Raw genomic sequence first — 19,553 nt, 5'->3', positions numbered from 1 at the left:
GGTAGGCAGGGGAGAGGACAGCTGCAGTGTCAGGGAGGTGTACAGTTTTACACTGAGCCTCCCAAGCGCTCTATACACAATAATTGATATGGCACACCAAAACCTGCCAAGCACAACACCGTGTCAGAGAGGAGTAAGCAGGGGAGGGGACAGCTGCAGTGTCAGAGAGGTGTAAGCAGGGGAGGGGACAGCTGCAGTGTCAAGAGGTGTAAGCAGGGGAGGGGACAGCTGCAGTGTCAGAGAGGTGTAAGCGGGGGGGGGGGGGGGAGGGCAGCTGCAGTGTCAGAGAGGGGTAAGCAGGGGAGAGGACAGCTGCAGTGTCAGAGAGGTGTAAGCAGGGGAGGGGACAGCTGCAGTCTCAGAGAGGTGTAAGCAGGGGAGGGGACAGCTGCAGTGTCAGGGAGGTGTAAGCAGAGGAGGGGACAGCTGCAGTGTCAGAGAGGTGTAAGCAGGGGAGGAGACAGCTGCAGTGTCAGAGAGGTGTAAGCAGGGGAGGAGACAGCTGCAGTGTCAGAGAGGTGTAGGCAGGGGAGGGGACAGACACAGTGTCAGAGAGGAGAGGTGTAGGCAAGGGGAGGGGACAGCTGCAGTGTCAGAGAGGTGTAAGCAGGGGAGGGGACAGCTGCAGTGTCAGAGAGGTGTAAGCAGGGGAAGGGACTGCTGCAGTGTCAGAGAGGTGTGAGCAGGGGAGGAGACAGCTGCAGTGTCAGAGAGGTGTAAGCAAGAGAGGGGACAGCTGCAGTGTCAGAGAGGTGTAAGCGGGGGGAGGGGGACAGCTACAGTGTCAGAGAGGTGTAAGCAGGGGAGGGGACAGCTGCGGTGTCAGAGTGGTGTAAGCAGGGGAGGGGACAGTTGCAGTGTCAGAGAGGTGTAAGCAGGAGAGGGGGCAGCTGCAGTGTCAGAGAGGTGTAAGCAGGGGAGAGGACAGCTGCAGTGTCAGAGAGGTGTAAGCAGGGGAGGGGACAGCTGCGGTGTCAGAGAGGTGTAAGCAGGGGAGGGGACAGTTGCAGTATCAGAGAGGTGTAAGCAGGAGAGGGGGCAGCTGCAGTGTCAGAGAGGTGTAAGCAGGGGAGAGGACAGCTGCAGTGTCAGAGAGGTGTAAGCAAGGGGGGGGGGGCAGCTGCAGTGTCAGAGAGGTGTAAGCAGGGGAGGGGACAGCTGGAGTGTCAGAGAGGTGTAAGCAGGGGAGAGGACAGCTGCAGTGTCAGAGAGGAGTAAGCAGGGGAGGGGACAGCTGCAGTGTCAGAGAGGAGTAAGCAGGGGAGGGGAAAGCTGTAGTGTCAGAGAGGTGTAAGCAGGGGAGGGGACAGCTGCAGTGTCAGGGAGGTGTAAGCAGAGGAGGGGACAGCTGCAGTGTCAGAGAGGTGTAAGCAGGGGAGGAGACAGCTGCAGTGTCAGAGAGGTGTAAGCAGGGGAGGAGACAGCTGCAGTGTCAGAGAGGTGTAGGCAGGGGAGGGGACAGACACAGTGTCAGAGAGGAGAGGTGTAGGCAAGGGGAGGGGACAGCTGCAGTGTCAGAGAGGTGTAAGCAGGGGAGGGGACAGCTGCAGTGTCAGAGAGGTGTAAGCAGGGGAAGGGACTGCTGCAGTGTCAGAGAGGTGTGAGCAGGGGAGGAGACAGCTGCAGTGTCAGAGAGGTGTAAGCAAGAGAGGGGACTGCTGCAGTGTCAGAGAGGTGTGAGCAGGGGAGGAGACAGCTGCAGTGTCAGAGAGGTGTAAGCAAGAGAGGGGACAGCTGCAGTGTCAGAGAGGTGTAAGCGGGGGGAGGGGGACAGCTACAGTGTCAGAGAGGTGTAAGCAGGGGAGGGGACAGCTGCGGTGTCAGAGAGGTGTAAGCAGGGGAGGGGACAGTTGCAGTGTCAGAGAGGTGTAAGCAGGAGAGGGGGCAGCTGCAGTGTCAGAGAGGTGTAAGCAGGGGAGAGGACAGCTGCAGTGTCAGAGAGGTGTAAGCAGGGGAGGGGACAGCTGCGGTGTCAGAGAGGTGTAAGCAGGGGAGGGGACAGTTGCAGTATCAGAGAGGTGTAAGCAGGAGAGGGGGCAGCTGCAGTGTCAGAGAGGTGTAAGCAGGGGAGAGGACAGCTGCAGTGTCAGAGAGGTGTAAGCAAGGGGGGGGGGGGGGGCAGCTGCAGTGTCAGAGAGGTGTAAGCAGGGGAGGGGACAGCTGGAGTGTCAGAGAGGTGTAAGCAGGGGAGGGGACAGCTGCAGTGTCAGAGAGGTGTAAGCAAGGGGGGGGGGGGCAGCTGCAGTGTCAGAGAGGTGTAAGCAGGGGAGAGGACAGCTGCAGTGTCAGAGAGGAGTAAGCAGGGGAGGGGACAGCTGCAGTGTCAGAGAGGAGTAAGCAGGGGAGGGGAAAGCTGTAGTGTCAGAGAGGAGTAAGCAGGGGAGGGGAAAGCTGCAGTGTCAGAGAGGAGTAAGCAGGGGAGGGGACAGCTGTAGTGTCAGAGAGGTGTGCAGTGTCAGAGAGGTGTAAGCGGTGGGGGGATTCAGAGGGTTTCTGAACTTGTCACAGTCGATCCATTATTGTTTGTTTTTAGGTACAAGTTTATAACTTTTGTTTTAGAAACCTGTAGAAAATATTTCTAGTTGATTAAAAAGCACATAAAGGATTATTTTGCCCAAATATGGGGTACTCCTAACAAACGTACATGTGTCAAAAGACACTGGGAATGATGCAACTCTCAGTAGCGGGTACTTGGCGGACACCATGTCCTCAAAAGGGGCACATTCTATAAAAGTGTTGAGAAACTCTGTTCTGTCACATGAGGCCTGTGTCACCACTGTGCCTGCGTTGCCGTGTCCTCGATCCTGCTGATGTCACCAGGAGTGTACGGCGCAGGCCCAGTATGGTCTGTGTCTGCGCCGTGCGCTCCTGGTGACATCAGCGGAAGCGAGGACACGGCAACGCAAGCGCAGTGGTTTTCAGACTTTAAAGTCTGAAATTCCAGAAGTGAACCAGAGGCGGGGCCGGAGCATCGGTGAGTGGCTGCGCCAACACAGGATGTCTGCGGGGGACCATTAGAAGCCCTGGTTAAGTTCAACTCATTTTCCCCCGACCCCCTACAGTATCCCTTTAAATAGCTAGTCCCATTCAGCATAATTGTCTCAGAGTGTAGTGCAGTAGTGAAAATAATGTAATGAATATTTAATTCTGAGAATTCTGAAACCAGTACAATATATACCTGGTCTACCACAATGCTCTGGGGGGAGAACTGAACATAGCTAAAGAGCCTAGGCTGTGACATCACTGGGAGGGCGGGACAACATACCAATAGCCAGCAATATATAGATACAGGAAGTGTTTCTGATGCTGAAACCAGGAAAATGACTGTAAAAGTGGATACCTGAATATTTTACTACACTTTACTATATGTCACTGCAGGGCTCTTTAGCATTTTAGTGAACCTTTTGTGCAGGATTTGCTGAAGCATGTGCAGACTTTACTAGCGTAAGCAGAAGGTAGCCTTGCAAACAGATTACTATAGTTCTTCTAGTGATGACATGACTTACGCTAATGAGTATATGTGGTGTTAAAGAGAAACCGTGACCCAGGATATAACTTCATCCCAATCAGTAGCTGACACCCCCTTTTACATGAGAAATCTATTCCTTTTCACAAACAGACCAACAGGGGGCTCTGTATGGCTGATATTGTGGTGAAACCCCTCCCACAGTGTGATGTCAGGACCATGGTCCTGACAGTTTCCTGTCTGTGAACCTCATTGCATTGTGGGAAATAACAGCTGCTTCCAACTGCCAAAAAACAAGCAGCATCTCCTTCCAGTGACATCACCTGCCAGCACCAAAGATGTCACCATATGATAAATGTCAGAATGTATATTAGGGAGAGGAAAGATTTTACAATGGGCAAACACTGACTGAGGGCTCGTTTCCACTATAGCGAATCCACATGCGGGCACTGCATGCGGATTCGCATAGTCAATGTAAGTGGATGAGGCTGTTTCCACTTGTGCGGCGGCGGGAGCGTTTTTCGGTGCGGCAGAAATCTGCACGGCAGAGCCGTCAGATTTCGCGTGCAGGAGGAATGCGGGCGAATCGCCGCTAATGCATTTAATAGGGAAATCGCATGCGGCTTTGTCATGCGGATTTCCCCGCGATTTTGCATGGTTTGCTATGAAGCTTTACTCAGGCAGTGCCATGGTTAAATTCGCCTGGCTCCTTGCCATGCGAAATCGCATGCGAAATCGCGGCTAAATCCGCAGGCGGAAGCGCAGCCGCATGCGATTTCTTCTGCGGTGGAATCCAGGCGATTCCGCACCGCAACAGTGGAAACGAGCCTGTAATACTCACGCTGTGGCTTGGTCCCGGCGTCCTGTTCTCTCCGTGCGCACGTGCCCTGCCAGTGTTGGAATGTTGTCACTGGGTGATGGTGTGCGTGGGGCTGTGCGTGGTTGCGCAGCGTTTCACGAACGCATGCGTGGAACGCAGTGCACAACGTGCATAGGGCCTTGCGCGTGCGCCGGAAGTGACGTGTACAGGCGCGGGCGCGTACGTGTATGCGGCGGAAGTGACGCGCACAGGCGCGAGCATGTACGCGCATGCGCGGGAGTTTTGGCGCCAAGTTCTCCTATAAAAGGCCTCCCCCAGCCAGTGTTCTGTGCTGTTCGTTCTGACAGCTAGTGTGGACGCCTCTCTGGAAGAAACTTACTTGATCTGTTTTCCTGTTGACGACCCGGCTTGCCTGACCTCTCTTGATCTCCGTTCCTCTGGTTTTGACCTCGGCCTGTTCCTGGACACTTGTCTGCCTGCCGCCTGCCCTGACCTTAGCCTGCTCCTGGATACTTCTCTGCCTGCCGCCTGCCCTGACCTCAGCCTGCTCCTGGATACTTCTCTGCCTGCCGCCTGCCCTGACCTCAGCCTGCTCCTGGATACTTCTCTGCCTGCCGCCTGCACTGACCTCAGTCTGTACCTGGATACTTCTGTGCACCTCCTATCCTGACTCCGGCTTGTTTACTACACCCAGCTTCATCTCTACATTGTGGTGTCAGTTCTCCCAACCACTAGTGAGGCAATCCCAGTTGCGACCTGGTGGGCACTAGGCAGCTAAGTCCGACATCCCCGCCAGGCGGGGGTGTTCCAGCATCTCCATTAGGGAAGGTGTTGGTGAAGACCCGTGGTCACTTAGATCCGCATCTGGGTAAAACCTCATTCCCTAGTGGGGAGGTCGACTACCACGCACCAGCAACCAGTGTCATAACAGAGCCTTAATCATTTATATATAATTATTGTAAACATTAAGCACTTTTTTTATTACATTATTTTCACTGGAGTTCCTCTTTAAGTAAGCAGCACCATTTCCCCCTCATTGCAAGGTGCACTTAAAGGAGAATTGCACTCTCTAAAAATGCTGGAAAATGTTTTCATTCACATAATAACGCTTCATACACATTTCAGATCTTGGTTGCCCCAAATAATCACCTGCGGTCATTTTGAGTGAAAATCTGAATCACTGTGAGTACGGTGTGTCCGCAGGCCAAGACAGCCAAGCAGCTCAAATGTACACTGATCTGGGATGTCACCTGAAAAAATCATGCAAAATCGTCTTGGAGCAACACTGGTCCCAGATATGAAGGTAGCTATCACAAAGCAACTGAACCTAGCGGTAATTTCACAATTCATTTAAGGTTTCATGTGTGTACCAACTCACTCACAATGGACACGTCTGCTTTACTTTCATAAATGCAGATACTAAGAGGCACCCAATAGCAGTGTAAGATCCCCTAATGTTGGCTGATGGTGAGGTGTAATGGTTAAGGGCTCTGCCTCTGACACAGGAGACCAGGGTTCGAATCTCGGCTCTGCCTGTTCAGTAAGCCAGCACTAATTCAGTAGGAGACCTTTGGCAAGTCTCCCTTACACTGCTACTGCCAATAGAGCGTGCCCTAGTGGCTGCTGCTCTGCTCTGGCGCTTTGAGTCCGCAAGGAGAAAAGCGCAATATAAATGTTATTTGTCTTGTCTTGTCTAATGATAAATGATTTACTGTAGTTCACCTGAAGAGACCTGAAAAAATGATAGGAGAGCTCCATCTAGTGGTAAGCTGCATATCTACTTGTTGACAGACCAGAACAACGGGAAAGCTGTTGATGAGGTCCTTGATTTTCTGCTATTTGTTAATTACATTTCTGTCTAGGAGGTAAAAATAATCTCGGCGCCATATAAATACATAATAATAATAATAATAGTATGGCAGGACATTAGACTAGGACTATGGTAGGATTAGATTGTGAGCTCCTCTGAGGACAGTCAGTGACATGACTATGTACTCTGTGCAGTGCTGCAGAAGATGCCAGTGCTATATAAATACATAATAATATGGTAGGACATTAGACTATGACTATGGTAGGATTAGAGTGAGAGCTCCTCTAAGGACAGTCAGTGACATGACTATGTACTCTGTACAGTGCTGCAGGAGATGTCAGTGCTATATAAATACATAATAATAATATGGCAGGACATTAGACTATGACTATGGTAGGATTAGCGTGTGAGCTCCTCTGAGGACAGCCAGTGACATGACTATGTACTCTGTAATGTGCTGCAGGAGATGTCAGTGCTATATAAATACATAATAATATTATGGTAGGACATTAGACTATGACTATGGTAGGATTAGAGTGTGAGCTCCTCTGAGGACAGTCAGTGACATGCCTATGTACTCTGTAATGTGCTGCAGAAGATGTCAGTGCTATATACATACATAATAATAATAATAATATGGTAGGACATTAGACTATGACTATGGTAGGATTAGAGTGTGAGCTCCTCTGAGGACAGTCAGTGACATGACTATGTACTCTGTAATGTGCTGCAGGAGATGTCAGTGCTATATAAATACATAATAATAATATGGTAGGACATTGGACTATGACTATGGTAGGATTAGATTGTGAGCTCCTCTGAGGACAGTCAGTGACATGACTATGTACTCTGTAATGTGCTGCAGAAGATGTCAGTGCTATATAAATACATAATAATAATATGGTAGGACATTGGACTATGACTATGGTAGGATTAGAGTGTGAGCTCCTCTGAGGACAGTCAGTGACATGACTATGTACTCTGTAATGTGCTGCAGAAGATGTCACTGCTATATAAATACATAATAATAATATGGTAGGACATTACGCTATGACTATGGTAGGATTAGAGTGTGAGCTCCTCTGAGGACAGTCAGTGACATGACTATGTACTCTGTAATGTGCTGCAGAAGATGTCACTGCTATATAAATGAGCCATACGCTCACACAGGTGCAGAAGTTCGGTATCTGCAACAAAGGGGACAACGGGCCACCAGTCGGGAGTGGAGCTGCAGCGAGGGACACATAAGGTGGAGGAAACCCAAGGTACGTAGATCTTATTTTTTAAAGAGGTCCTGTAGTGACATATAGCAGAGTGCAGTAAAGAGGCCCTGTAGTGACATATAGCAGAGTGCAGTAAAGAAGCCCTGTAGTGACATATAGTAGAATGTAGTAAAGAGGCCCTGTAGTGACATATAGCAGAATGTAGTAAAGAGGCCCTGTAGTGACATATAGCAGAATGCAGTAATGAGGCCCTGTAGTGACATATAGCAGAATGCAGTAAAGAGGCCCTGTAGTGACATATAGCAGAGTGCAGTAAAGAGGTCCTGTAGTGACATATAGCAGAATGCAGTAAAGAGGCCCTGTAGTGACATATAGTAGAATGCAGTAAAGAGGCCCTGTAGTGACATATAGCAGAATGCAGTAAAGAGGCCCTGTAGTGACACATAGCAGAATGTAGTATAGAGGCCCTGTAGCGACATATAGCAGAATGCAGTAAAGAGGCCCTGTAGGGACATATAGCAGAATGCAGTAAAGAGGCCCTGTAGTGACATATAGTAGAATGCAGTAAAGAGGTCCTGTAGTGACATATAGCAGAATGCAGTAAAGAGGCCCTGTAGTGACATATAGCAGAATGCAGTAGAGAGGCCCTGTAGTGACATATAGCAGAATGCAGTAGAGAGGCCCTGTAGGGACATATAGCAGAATGCAGTAAAGAGGCCCTGTAGTGACATATAGTAGAATGCAGTAAAGAGGTCCTGTAGTGACATATAGCAGAATGCAGTAAAGAGGCCCTGTAGTGACATATAGCAGAATGCAGTAAAGAGGCCCTGTAGTGACATATAGCAGAATGCAATAAGGAGGCCCTGTAGTGACATATAGCAGAATGCAGTAAAGAGGCCCTGTAGTGACATATAGCAGAATGCAGTAAAGAGGCCCTGTAGTGACATATAGCAGAATGCAGTAAAGAGGCCCTGTAGTGACATATAGCAGAATGCAGTAAAGAGGCCCTGTAGTGACATATAGCAGAATGCAGTAAAGAGGCCCTGTAGTGACATATAGCAGAATGCAGTAGAGGCCCTGTAGTGACATATAGCAGAATGCAGTAAAGAGGCCCTGTAGTGACATATAGCAGAATGCAGTAAAGAGGTCCTGTAGTGACATATAGCAGAATGCAGTAAAGAGGCCCCGTAGTGACATATAGTAGAATGCAGTAAAGAGGCCCTGTAGTGACATATAGCAGAATGCAGTAATGAGGCCCCGTAGTGACATATAGCAGAATGCAGTAATGAGGCCCTGTAGTGACATATAGTAGAATGCAGTATGGAGGCCCTGTAGTGACATATAGCAGAATGCAGTAAAGAGGTCCTGTAGTGACATATAGCAGTATGCAGTAAAGAGGCCCTATAGTGACATATAGTAGAATGCAGTATGGAGGCCCTGTAGTGACATATAGCAGAATGCAGTAAAGAGGCCCTGTAGTGACATATAGCAGAATGCAGTAAAGAGGCCCTGTAGTGACATATAGCAGAATGCAGTAAAGAGGCCCTGTAGTGACATATAGCAGAATGCAGTAAAGAGGCCCTGTAGTGACATTTAGCAGAATGCAGTAAAGAGGCCCTGTAGTGACATATAGCAGAATGCAGTAAAGAGGCCCTGTAGTGACATATAGAAGAATGCAGTAAAGAGGTCCTGTAGTGACATATAGCAGAATACAGTAAAGAGGCCCTGTAGTGACATATAGCAGAATGCAGTAAAGAGGCCCTGTAGTGACATATAGTAGAATGCAGTAAAGAGGCCCTGTAGTGACATATAGCAGAATGCAGTAAAGAGGCCCTGTAGTGACATATAGCAGAATGCAGTAAAGAGGCCCTGTAGTGACATATAGTAGAATGCAGTAAAGAGGCCCTGTAGTGACATATAGAAGAATGCAGTAAAGAGGCCCTGTAGTGACATATAGCAGAATACAGTAAAGAGGCCCTGTAGTGACATATAGCAGAATGCAGTAAAGAGGCCCTGTAGTGACATATAGTAGAATGCAGTAAAGAGGCCCTGTAGTGACATATAGCAGAATACAGTAAAGAGGCCCTGTAGTGACATATAGCAGAATGCAGTACAGAGGCCCTGTAGTGACATATAGTAGAATGCAGTAAAGAGGCCCTGTAGTGACATATAGCAGAATACAGTAAAGAGGCTCTGTAGTGACATATAGCAGAATGCAGTAAAGAGGCCCTGTAGTGACATATAGCAGAATACAGTAAAGAGGCCCTGTAGTGACATATAGCAGAATGCAGTAAAGACGTTATAAAATGTTATTAAAAAAAAGCAAGCTATATACCTGAACATAAAAATATGAAACAATTTTCTTTGGTACTAATATTCTATGAATTATCCGTACTACACAACCAATTCATTGTATCGTATTTTTTTTTTTTGCTGCAGTGTGACTTTAACAGGTAATACGCTGAGAATAGCTGTCCATAATGACACTAATCGCACAGAGTGTCTGATGACTTAAATAGACAGTAATGAGTTAAAGCGCTGAACCCTGGGACATGCCTTCCGTGCTACTGCTTTCCTGAGACAGTTACCTGCCTGTGACACGGTGAAAGTTCACCTGCGATCACAAGTCAGTCGCGCTCTTGCTTCAGGTCACATGTGCTGCGTGATCTTTTCCCACAGTGATTGTACAGCAAATCCTCGCTAACGTGCAATTAGGGCATTTTTTCAGAGTGAGCACTACAGTCCTGAAGAGCAGACATCTGACACTTTATGACATGTTCCGGTTTCCTTTACTATTACTGTGCTTATTCTGCTGCACAGAGTCACTCGTTTTTTTCTTCAAGATTCTTTGAAATGCAGGAAGTCCCCAGTTAATGAGCATGATAGGGACTGTGGGTTTGTTCCTAACTTGAATCTGTTCATAAGTCGAAACACTGCTACCTCTGTCCCCTGTACCTCTTCTATGGCCCCTTGTGTCTCAGGTGTCCCCCTCTCTGCCATCTCTGTCCCCTGTACCACTTCTATGCCCCCCTGTGCCTCTGGTGTCCACCTCTCTGCCATCTCTGTCCCCTGTACCACTTCTATGGCCCCTTGTGTGTCAGGTGTCCCCCTCTCTGCCATCTCTGTCCCCTGTACCTCCTCTATGCCCCCCCCCCTGTGCCTCCTGTGTCCCCCTCTCTGCCATCTCTGTCCCCAGTACCTCTTCTATGCCCCCCTGTGCCTCCTGTGTCCCCCTCTCTGCCATCTCTGTCCCCTGTACCTCGTCTATGCCCCCCCCCTGTGCCTCCTGTGTCCCCCTCTCTGCCATCTCTGTCCCCTCTACCTCTTCTATGCCCCCCTGTGCCTCTGGTGTCCCCCTCTCTGCCATCTCTGTCCCCTGTACCTCTTATATGCCCCCCTGTGCCTCTGGTGTCCCCCTCTCTGCCATCTCTGTCCCCTGTACCTCTTCTATGCCCCCCCCCCCCCCTGTGCCTCCTGTGTCCCCCTCTCTGCCATCTCTGTCCCCTGTACCTCTTCTATTCCCCCCTGTGCCTCTGGTGTCCCCCTCTCTGCCATCTCCGTCCCCTGTACCTCTTCTATGCCCCCCTGTGCCTCTGGTGTCCCCCTCTCTGCCATCTCCGTCCCCTGTACCTCTTCTATGCCCCCCTGTGCCTCAGGTGTCCCCCTCTCTGCCATCTCTGTCCCCTGTACCTCCTCTATGCCCCCCCTGTGCCTCCTGTGTCCCCCTCTCTGCCATCTCTGTCCCCAGTACCTCTTCTATGCCCCCCTGTGCCTCCTGTGTCCCCCTCTCTGCCATCTCTGTCCCCTGTACCTCGTCTATGCCCCCCCCCCCTGTGCCTCCTGTGTCCCCCTCTCTGCCATCTCTGTCCCCTGTACCTCTTATATGCCCCCCTGTGCCTCTGGTGTCCCCCTCTCTGCCATCTCTGTCCCCTGTACCTCTTCTATGCCCCCCCCCCCTGTGCCTCCTGTGTCCCCCTCTCTGCCATCTCTGTCCCCTGTACCTCTTCTATTCCCCCCTGTGCCTCTGGTGTCCCCCTCTCTGCCATCTCCGTCCCCTGTACCTCTTCTATGCCCCCCTGTGCCTCTGGTGTCCCCCTCTCTGCCATCTCTGTCCCCTGTACCTCTTCTATGCCCCCCTGTGCCTCCTGTCTCCCTCTCTGCCATCTCTGTCCCCTGTACCTCTTCTATGCCCCCCTGTGCCTCTGGTGTCCCCCTCTCTGCCATCTCTGTCCCCTGTACCTCTTCTATGGTCCCCCTGTGCCTCTAGTGTCCCCCTCTCTGCCATCTCTGTCCCCTGTACCTCTTCTATGCCCCCCTGTGCCTCCTGTGTCCCCCTCTCTGCCATCTCTGTCCCCTGTACCTCTTCTATGCCCCCCTGTGCCTCCGATGTCTCCCTCTCTGCCATCTCCGTCCCCTGTACCTCTTCTATGCCCCCCTGTGCCTCTGGTGTGACCCTCTCTGCCATCTCTGTCCCCTGTACCACTTCTATGGCCCCTTGTGTCTCAGGTGTCCCCCTCTCTGCCATCTCTGTCCCCTGTACCTCTTCCATGGTCCCCCTGTGCCTCCTGTGTCCCCCTCTCTGCCATCTCTGACCCCTGTACCTCTTCTATGCCCTCCTGTGCCTCCTGTGTCCCCCTCTCTGCCATCTCTGTCCCCTGTACCTCTTCTATGCCCCCCTGTGCCTCTGGTGTCCCCCTCTGCCATCTCTGTCCCCTGTACCTCTTCTATGCCCCCCTGTGCCTCTGGTGTCCCCCTCTCTGCCATCTCTGTCCCCTGTACCACTTCTATGGCCCCTTGTGTCTCAGGTGTCCCCCTCTCTGCCATCTCTGTCCCCTGTACCTCTTCTATGGTCCCCCTGTGTCCCCCTCTCTGCCATCTCTGACCCCTGTACCTCTTCTATGCCCCCCTGTGCCTCTGGTGTCCCCCTCTCTGCCATCTCTATCCCCTGTACCACTTCTATGGCCCCTTGTGTCTCAGGTGTCCCCCTCTCTGCTATCTCTGTCCCCTGTACCACTTCTATGGCCCCTTGTGTCTCAGGTGTCCCCCTCTCTGCCATCTCTGTCCCCTGTACCACTTCTATGGCCCCTTGTGTCTCAGGTGTCCCCCTCTCTGCTATCTCTGTCCCCTGTACCACTTCTATGCCCCCCTGTGCCTCTGGTGTCCCCCTCTCTGCCATCTCTGTCCCCTGTACCACTTCTATGGCCCCTTGTGTCTCAGGTGTCCCCCTCTCTGCCATCTCTGTCCCCTGTACCTCCTCTATGCCCCCCCCTGTGCCTCCTGTGCCCCCCTCTCTGCCATCTCTGTCCCCAGTACCTCTTCTATGCCCCCCTGTGCCTCCTGTGTCCCCCTCTCTGCCATCTCTGTCCCCTGTACCTCGTCTATGCACCCCCCCCTGGGCCTTCTGTGTCCCCCTCTCTGCCATCTCTGTCCCCTGTACCTCTTCTATGCACCCCCCCCCCCCGTGCCTCCGGTGTCCGTTTCTCTGCCATCCCTGTCACCTGTACCTCTGCTATGCCCCCCTGTGCCTCCAGTGTCCCCCTCTGTGTCACCTCTGCCCTCTGTACCTCCTCTGTGCTCCCCTGTGCCGCAGTTGTCCCCCTCTGTGCCATCTCTGTCCCTTGTACCACTTCTATGCCCCCCTGTGCCTCAGGTGTCTCCCTCTGTGCCACCTCTGTTCCCCTGTACCGCTTCTATGCCCCCCTGTGTCTTTAGTGTCCCCTTCTGTGCCACCTCTGTTTCCCTGGCCAGACTCTGTTTCCCCCCAATATAAGAGGTGCCCAGGGGCTAAGGGGGCCTGCCTTCCTCTTCTCTCCAGCCTCATCTTCACTGCAGCCTATCACCACGCAGAAGCGTCCCTCTATAGCAGGACACCTGAGGAAGGGCTACGCCCGAAACATGTCGTGTCCTTGTGTGCTCTTGAACTGTATGGCTTGAATACAGATCACTTGAAGAAGCAAACGGTGTGCTGTCTCCTGTTTTTTGCATAGTACAAAGTGTGCAGGAGTGGTGTACCTGCGGGAGAGCGGCACCTGCTTCCAGGCCTGGAGACGGATAGGCCTGTATAAGTGTGTGGAAAGTGTGTTCGACATCGTGGCTCTATAGCAGGCATGTCAAACCGGTCCTGCAACAAGGGCCGAGGTCCTCACATATTTTTGACACAGCTCACATAAATTGATGGGTCTGAATCAGGAAAGGTGCGGTCCATCAGGTAGAACATGTTACTCTCTTTCTCGGTCCATCCTAAACACTGGCATGGATCTGGCCCTCCAGGTCTGGAGTTCGACACCTGTGCTCTATAGGCTCCTGATGCAGGTCACGTGACATCAGAAGCCATATGGACAGACCCAGATGCACGGTGATACGCAGCAGTACAGAAGAGGACTCGACGCTAGACTAGCTATTTGTGTTCCGCTGTGTGCTGCCTCCTAGATTTTAACACCTGAACCATTTAATGTAGGTATCATCATGATAGGGTCCGGCCCTGAATATCGGCACAACATGCTTTTCCTGTAATAATTAAGTTTCTTTAAATACCATCGCTTCATTATTGGGCCAATCACTGCACTCGCTGAGTAGCAATGAGTGCAGTGATTGGCCCACCGGCAGAGCCATGGTCCCACCCACAAGACCAGCGACTCCAGAAATTGCCATGCTTTTTCCCCTTACTGCTGCTAGGGCTTAATTTCGGGGTAGGGCTTATTTTTCAAGCATGCTCAAAAGTCCTGCTAGGGCCTGCTAGATTTGAATGAAATTTCGCACACACATAGTACATTGCAGTGATCTCCCCAGAATTTTTTTCAAGCCAGGCGGCATGAAATAGTAGTGGGGTGGGGTGAGATGAGGGAATGCTTGGCCGGTGCTTCTGTTCACAACTCTGCTTACAGCATTGCAGGAGGAGGAGGTGAGCCGATGACAGCCGGGTGCTCAGCTCACCAAAACTAACTGTGGATAAAGTTATTGCTAAAAGAGACCCTCTAGTGTCATATAGTACAGTACAGAAAATAATTCAGGATACCCACTTTTACGCTATATATCCCGGTTTCAGTATCAGAAACACCTCCTATACCTATACATTGTGTGTATATATATATATATATATATATATATATATATATATATATATATATATATATATATATATATATATATATATATATTTATTATGCAGCCTCCCCCCCCCCCCCCCCCCGAGCATTGTGGGAGACCAGAGATCTTTTCTACTGGCTTTAGAAATCTGCAAATATCACCTTCCAGCACCTTCCAGAACCTTTGATGTTGCCACCTGTATTTAATGTCACAAAGTAAATCAGGGAGAGGAAAGATTTTACAGTGCACAATGTCGAAATAATTTATAAATGAATATTGTAAATAAGAAAAGCAATTTCCTTCATGATGTTTGATAGTGAAAAGTACCACCTCTGCAGGCGTTGTGGTGCCATGTTGTACTGCTGAGTAACTCAGCCTCATACTCTGGATGTGTCTCCAGTACAGAGGGATGCGAAAGTTTGGGCAACCTTGTTAATTGTCATGATTTTCCTGTATAAATCGTTGGTTGTTACGATAAAAAATGTCAGTTGAATATATCATATAGGAGACACACACACAGTTATGTTTGAGAAGTGAAATGAAGGTTATTGGATTTACAGAAAGTGTGCAATACTTGTTGAAACAAAATTAGGCAGGTGCAAAAATTTGGGCACCACAAAAAATAAATGAAATCAATATTTAGTAGATCCTCCTTTTGCAGAAATTACAGCCTCTAAACGCTTCCTGTAGGTTCCAATGAGAGTCTGGATTCTGGTTAAAGGTATTTTGGACCATTCCTCTTTACAAAACATCTCTAGTTCATTCAGGTTTGATGGCTTCCGAGCATGGACAGCTCTCTTTAACTCACACCACAGATTATCAATTATATTCAGGTCTGGGCTCTGGGGACTGAGATGGCCATTCCAGAACATTGTACTTGTTCCTCTGTATGAATGCCTTAGTGGACTTTGAGCATTGTTTAGGGTCGTTGTCTTGTTGAAAGATCTTCAGCTTCAGCTTTGTCACTGATTCCTGGACATTGGTCTCCAGAATCTGCTGATACTGAGTGGAATCCATGCATCCCTCAACTTTGACAAGATTCCCAGTCCCTGCACTGGCCACACAGCCCCACAGCATGATGGAACCACCACCATATTTTACTGTAGGTAGCAGGTGTTTTTCTCGGAATGCTGAGTTCTTTTTTCTCCATACATTACGCCCCTTGTTACACCCAAATAACTAATTTTAGTTTCATCAGTCCACAGCACCTTATTCCAAAATTAAGCTGGCTTCTCCAAATGTACTTTAGCATAGCTTACGCGGCTCTGTTTGTGCTGTGGGCGAAGAAAAGGCTTCCTTTGCATCACTCTCGCATACAGCATGTCCTTGTGTAAAGTGCGCTGAATGGTTGAACATTGCACAGTGACTCCATCTGCAGCAGGATGATGTTGTAGGTCTTTGGTGCTGGTCTGTGGGTTGACTCTGACTGTTCTTACCATTTGTTGCTTCTTTCTGTCCGATATTTTTCTTGGTCTGCCACTTCTAGCCTTAACTTGAACTGAGCCTGTGGGTTTCCATTTCCTCAATAAGTTCCTAACTGTGGAAACAGACAGTTGAAATCTCTGAGACAGCTTTCTGTATCCTTCCCCAAAATCATGACGGTGAACAATCTTTGTCTTCTGATCATTTGAGAGTTGTTTTGAGACCCCCATGTTGCTACTCTTCAGAGAAAAAAGAGGAGGGAAACTTACAATTGACCCCTTAAATACTCTCTCATAATTGGATTGACCTGTGTATGTCGGTCAGGGGTCACTGAGCTTACCAAGCCAATTTGAGTTCCAATAATTAGTTCTAAAGGTTTTGGAATCAATCAAATGACAACAGTGCCCAAATTTATGCACCTGCCTAATTTTGTTTAAACAATTATTGCACGCTTTCTGTAAATTCAATAAACTTAATTTCACTTGTCAAATATCACTGTATTAGTCTCCTATATGATATATTTAACTGACATTTTTTATCGTAACAACCAACAATTTATACAGGAAAATCATGATGATTAACAAGGTTGTCCAAACTTTCGCATCCCACTGTATCTGAGCATACAGGGTGCTATAAGCCGGGATTAGTGATGCTAGTGTGCTCAGTTGCGGTGCCGTGTTGTACTCCTGAGTAGCTCAGCCTCATACGCTGGCTGTGTCTCCAGTATCTGAGCATACAGGGTGCTATAAGCCGGGATTAGTGATGCTAGTGAGCTCAGCTGCGGTGCCGTATTGTACTCCTGAGTAGCTCAGCCTCATACTCTGGCTGTGTCTCCAGTATCTGAGCATACAGGGTGCTATAAGCCGGGATTAGTGATGCTAGTGAGCTCAGCTGCGGTGCCGTGTTGTACTCCTGAGTAGCTCAGCCTCATACTCTGGCTGTGTCTCCTGTATCTGAGCATACAGGGTGCTATAAGCCGGGATTAGTGATGCTAGTGTGCTCAGCTGCGGTGCCGTGTTGTACTCCTGAGTAGCTCAGCCTCATACTCTGGATGTGTCTCCAGTATCTGAGCATACAGGGTGCTATAAGCCGGGATTAGTGATGCTAGTGTGCTCAGTTGCGGTGCCGTGTTGTACTCCTGAGTAGCTCAGCCTCATACGCTGGCTGTGTCTCCAGTATCTGAGCATACAGGGTGCTATAAGCCGGGATTAGTGATGCTAGTGTGCTCAGCTGCGGTGCCGTGTTGTACTCCTGAGTAGCTCAGCCTCATACGCTGGCTGTGTCTCCAGTATCTGAGCATACAGGGTGCTATAAGCCGGGATTAGTGATGCTAGTGTGCTCAGCTGCGGTGCCGTGTTGTACTCCTGAGTAGCTCAGCCTCATACTCTGGCTGTGTCTCCAGTATCTGAACATACAGGGCGTTATAAGCCGGGATTAGTGATGCTAGTGTGCTCAGCTGCGGTGCCGTGTTGTACTCCTGAGTAGCTCAGCCTCATACGCTGGCTGTGTCTCCAGTATCTGAGCATACAGGGTGCTATAAGCCGGGATTAGTGATGCTAGTGAGCTCAGCTGCGGTGCCGTGTTGTACTCCTGAGTAGCTCAGCCTCATACGCTGGCTGTGTCTCCAGTATCTGAGCATACAGGGTGCTATAAGCCGGGATTAGTGATGCTAGTGTGCTCAGTTGCGGTGCCGTGTTGTACTCCTGAGTAGCTCAGCCTCATACTCTGGATGTGTCTCCAGTATCTGAGCATACAGGGTGCTATAAGCCGGGATTAGTGATGCTAGTGAGCTCAGTTGCGGTGCCGTGTTGTACTCCTGAGTAGCTCAGCCTCATACGCTGGCTGTGTCTCCAGTATCTGAGCATACAGGGTGCTATAAGCCGGGATTAGTGATGCTAGTGTGCTCAGCTGCGGTGCCGTGTTGTACTCCTGAGTAGCTCAGCCTCATACGCTGGCTGTGTCTCCAGTATCTGAGCATACAGGGTGCTATAAGCCGGGATTAGTGATGCTAGTGAGCTCAGCTGCGGTGCCGTGTTGTACTCCTGAGTAGCTCAGCCTCATACTCTGGCTGTGTCTCCTGTATCTGAGCATACAGGGTGCTATAAGCCGGGATTAGTGATGCTAGTGTGCTCAGTTGCGGTGCCGTGTTGTACTCCTGAGTAGCTCAGCCTCATACGCTGGCTGTGTCTCCAGTATCTGAGCATACAGGGTGCTATAAGCCAGGATTAGTGATGCTAGTGAGCTCAGCTGCGGTGCCGTGTTGTACTCCTGAGCAGCTCAGCCTCATACTCTGGCTGTGTCTCCAGTATCTGAGCATACAGGGTGCTATAAGCCGGGATTAGTGATGCTAGTGAGCTCAGCTGCGGTGCCGTGTTGTACTCCTGAGTAGCTCAGCCTCATACTCTGGCTGTGTCTCCAGTATCTGAACATACAGGGTGCTATAAGCCGGGATTAGTGATGCTAGTGTGCTCAGTTGCGGTGCCGTGTTGTACTCCTGAGTAGCTCAGCCTCATACGCTGGCTGTGTCTCCAGTATCTGAGCATATAGGGTGCTATAAGCCGGGATTAGTGATGCTAGTGAGCTCAGCTGCGGTGCCGTGTTGTACTCCTGAGTAGCTCAGCCTCATACGCTGGCTGTGTCTCCAGTATCTGAGCATACAGGGTGCTATAAGCCGGGATTAGTGATGCTAGTGAGCTCAGCTGCGGTGCCGTGTTGTACTCCTGAGTAGCTCAGCCTCATACTCTGGATGTGTCTCCAGTATCTGAGCATACAGGGTGCTATAAGCCGGGATTAGTGATGCTAGTGAGCTCAGCTGCGGTGCCGTGTTGTACTCCTGAGCAGCTCAGCCTCATACTCTGGCTGTGTCTCCAGTATCTGAGCATACAGGGTGCTATAAGCCAGGATTAGTGATGCTAGTGAGCTCAGCTGCGGTGCCGTGTTGTACTCCTGAGTAGCTCAGCCTCATACTCTGGCTGTGTCTCCAGTATCTGAGCATACAGGGTGCTATAAGCCGGGATTAGTGATGCTAGTGAGCTCAGCTGCGGTGCCGTGTTGTACTCCTGAGTAGCTCAGCCTCATACTCTGGCTGTGTCTCCAGTATCTGAGCATACAGGGTGCTATAAGCCGGGATTAGTGATGCTAGTGAGCTCAGCTGCGGTGCCGTGTTGTACTCCTGAGTAGCTCAGCCTCATACTCTGGCTGTGTCTCCAGTATCTGAGCATACAGGGTGCTATAAGCCGGGATTAGTGATGCTAGTGTGCTCAGCTGCGGTGCCGTGTTGTACTCCTGAGCAGCTCAGCCTCATACGCTGGCTGTGTCTCCAGTATCTGAACATACAGGGTGCTATAAGCCAGGATTAGTGATGCTAGTGAGCTCAGCTGCGGTGCCGTGTTGTACTCCTGAGTAGCTCAGCCTCATACGCTGGCTGTGTCTCCAGTATCTGAGCATACAGGGTGCTATAAGCCAGGATTAGTGATGCTAGTGTGCTCAGCTGCGGTGCCGTGTTGTACTCCTGAGTAGCTCAGCCTCATACTCTGGCTGTGTCTCCAGTATCTGAGCATACAGGGTGCTATAAGCCGGGATTAGTGATGCTAGTGTGCTCAGTTGCGGTGCCGTGTTGTACTCCTGAGTAGCTCAGCCTCATACTCTGGCTGTGTCTCCAGTATCTGAACATACAGGGCGTTATAAGCCGGGATTAGTGATGCTAGTGTGCTGAGCTGCGGTGCC

General features: G+C 50.2%; 2 protein-coding genes across 10 annotated transcripts in view; both read right to left on the bottom strand.

Moving 5' to 3' along the window:
• The window catches only part of LOC137537982 (uncharacterized), a 32,127-nt gene extending 16,070 nt beyond the window's left edge, over positions 1–16,057 (bottom strand). The window contains exon 1 of the mRNA XM_068259902.1: positions 15,842–16,057. Within this exon, the coding sequence (XP_068116003.1) occupies positions 15,842–16,057 (216 nt within the window). The remainder of the gene's footprint in view (positions 1–15,841) is intronic.
• ANO1 (anoctamin 1) overlaps positions 1–19,553 on the bottom strand; it is a 1,209,699-nt gene that overhangs the window by 1,122,141 nt on the left and 68,005 nt on the right. The window lies entirely within an intron of this gene.

The sequence above is a fragment of the Hyperolius riggenbachi genome, chromosome 11 (genome assembly GCF_040937935.1).
Source record: "Hyperolius riggenbachi isolate aHypRig1 chromosome 11, aHypRig1.pri, whole genome shotgun sequence".
Lineage (NCBI taxonomy): Eukaryota > Metazoa > Chordata > Amphibia > Anura > Hyperoliidae > Hyperolius > Hyperolius riggenbachi.
The sequence above is the reverse complement of the archived record's forward strand: the minus strand, read 5'-3'. Positions and strand labels throughout refer to the sequence as shown.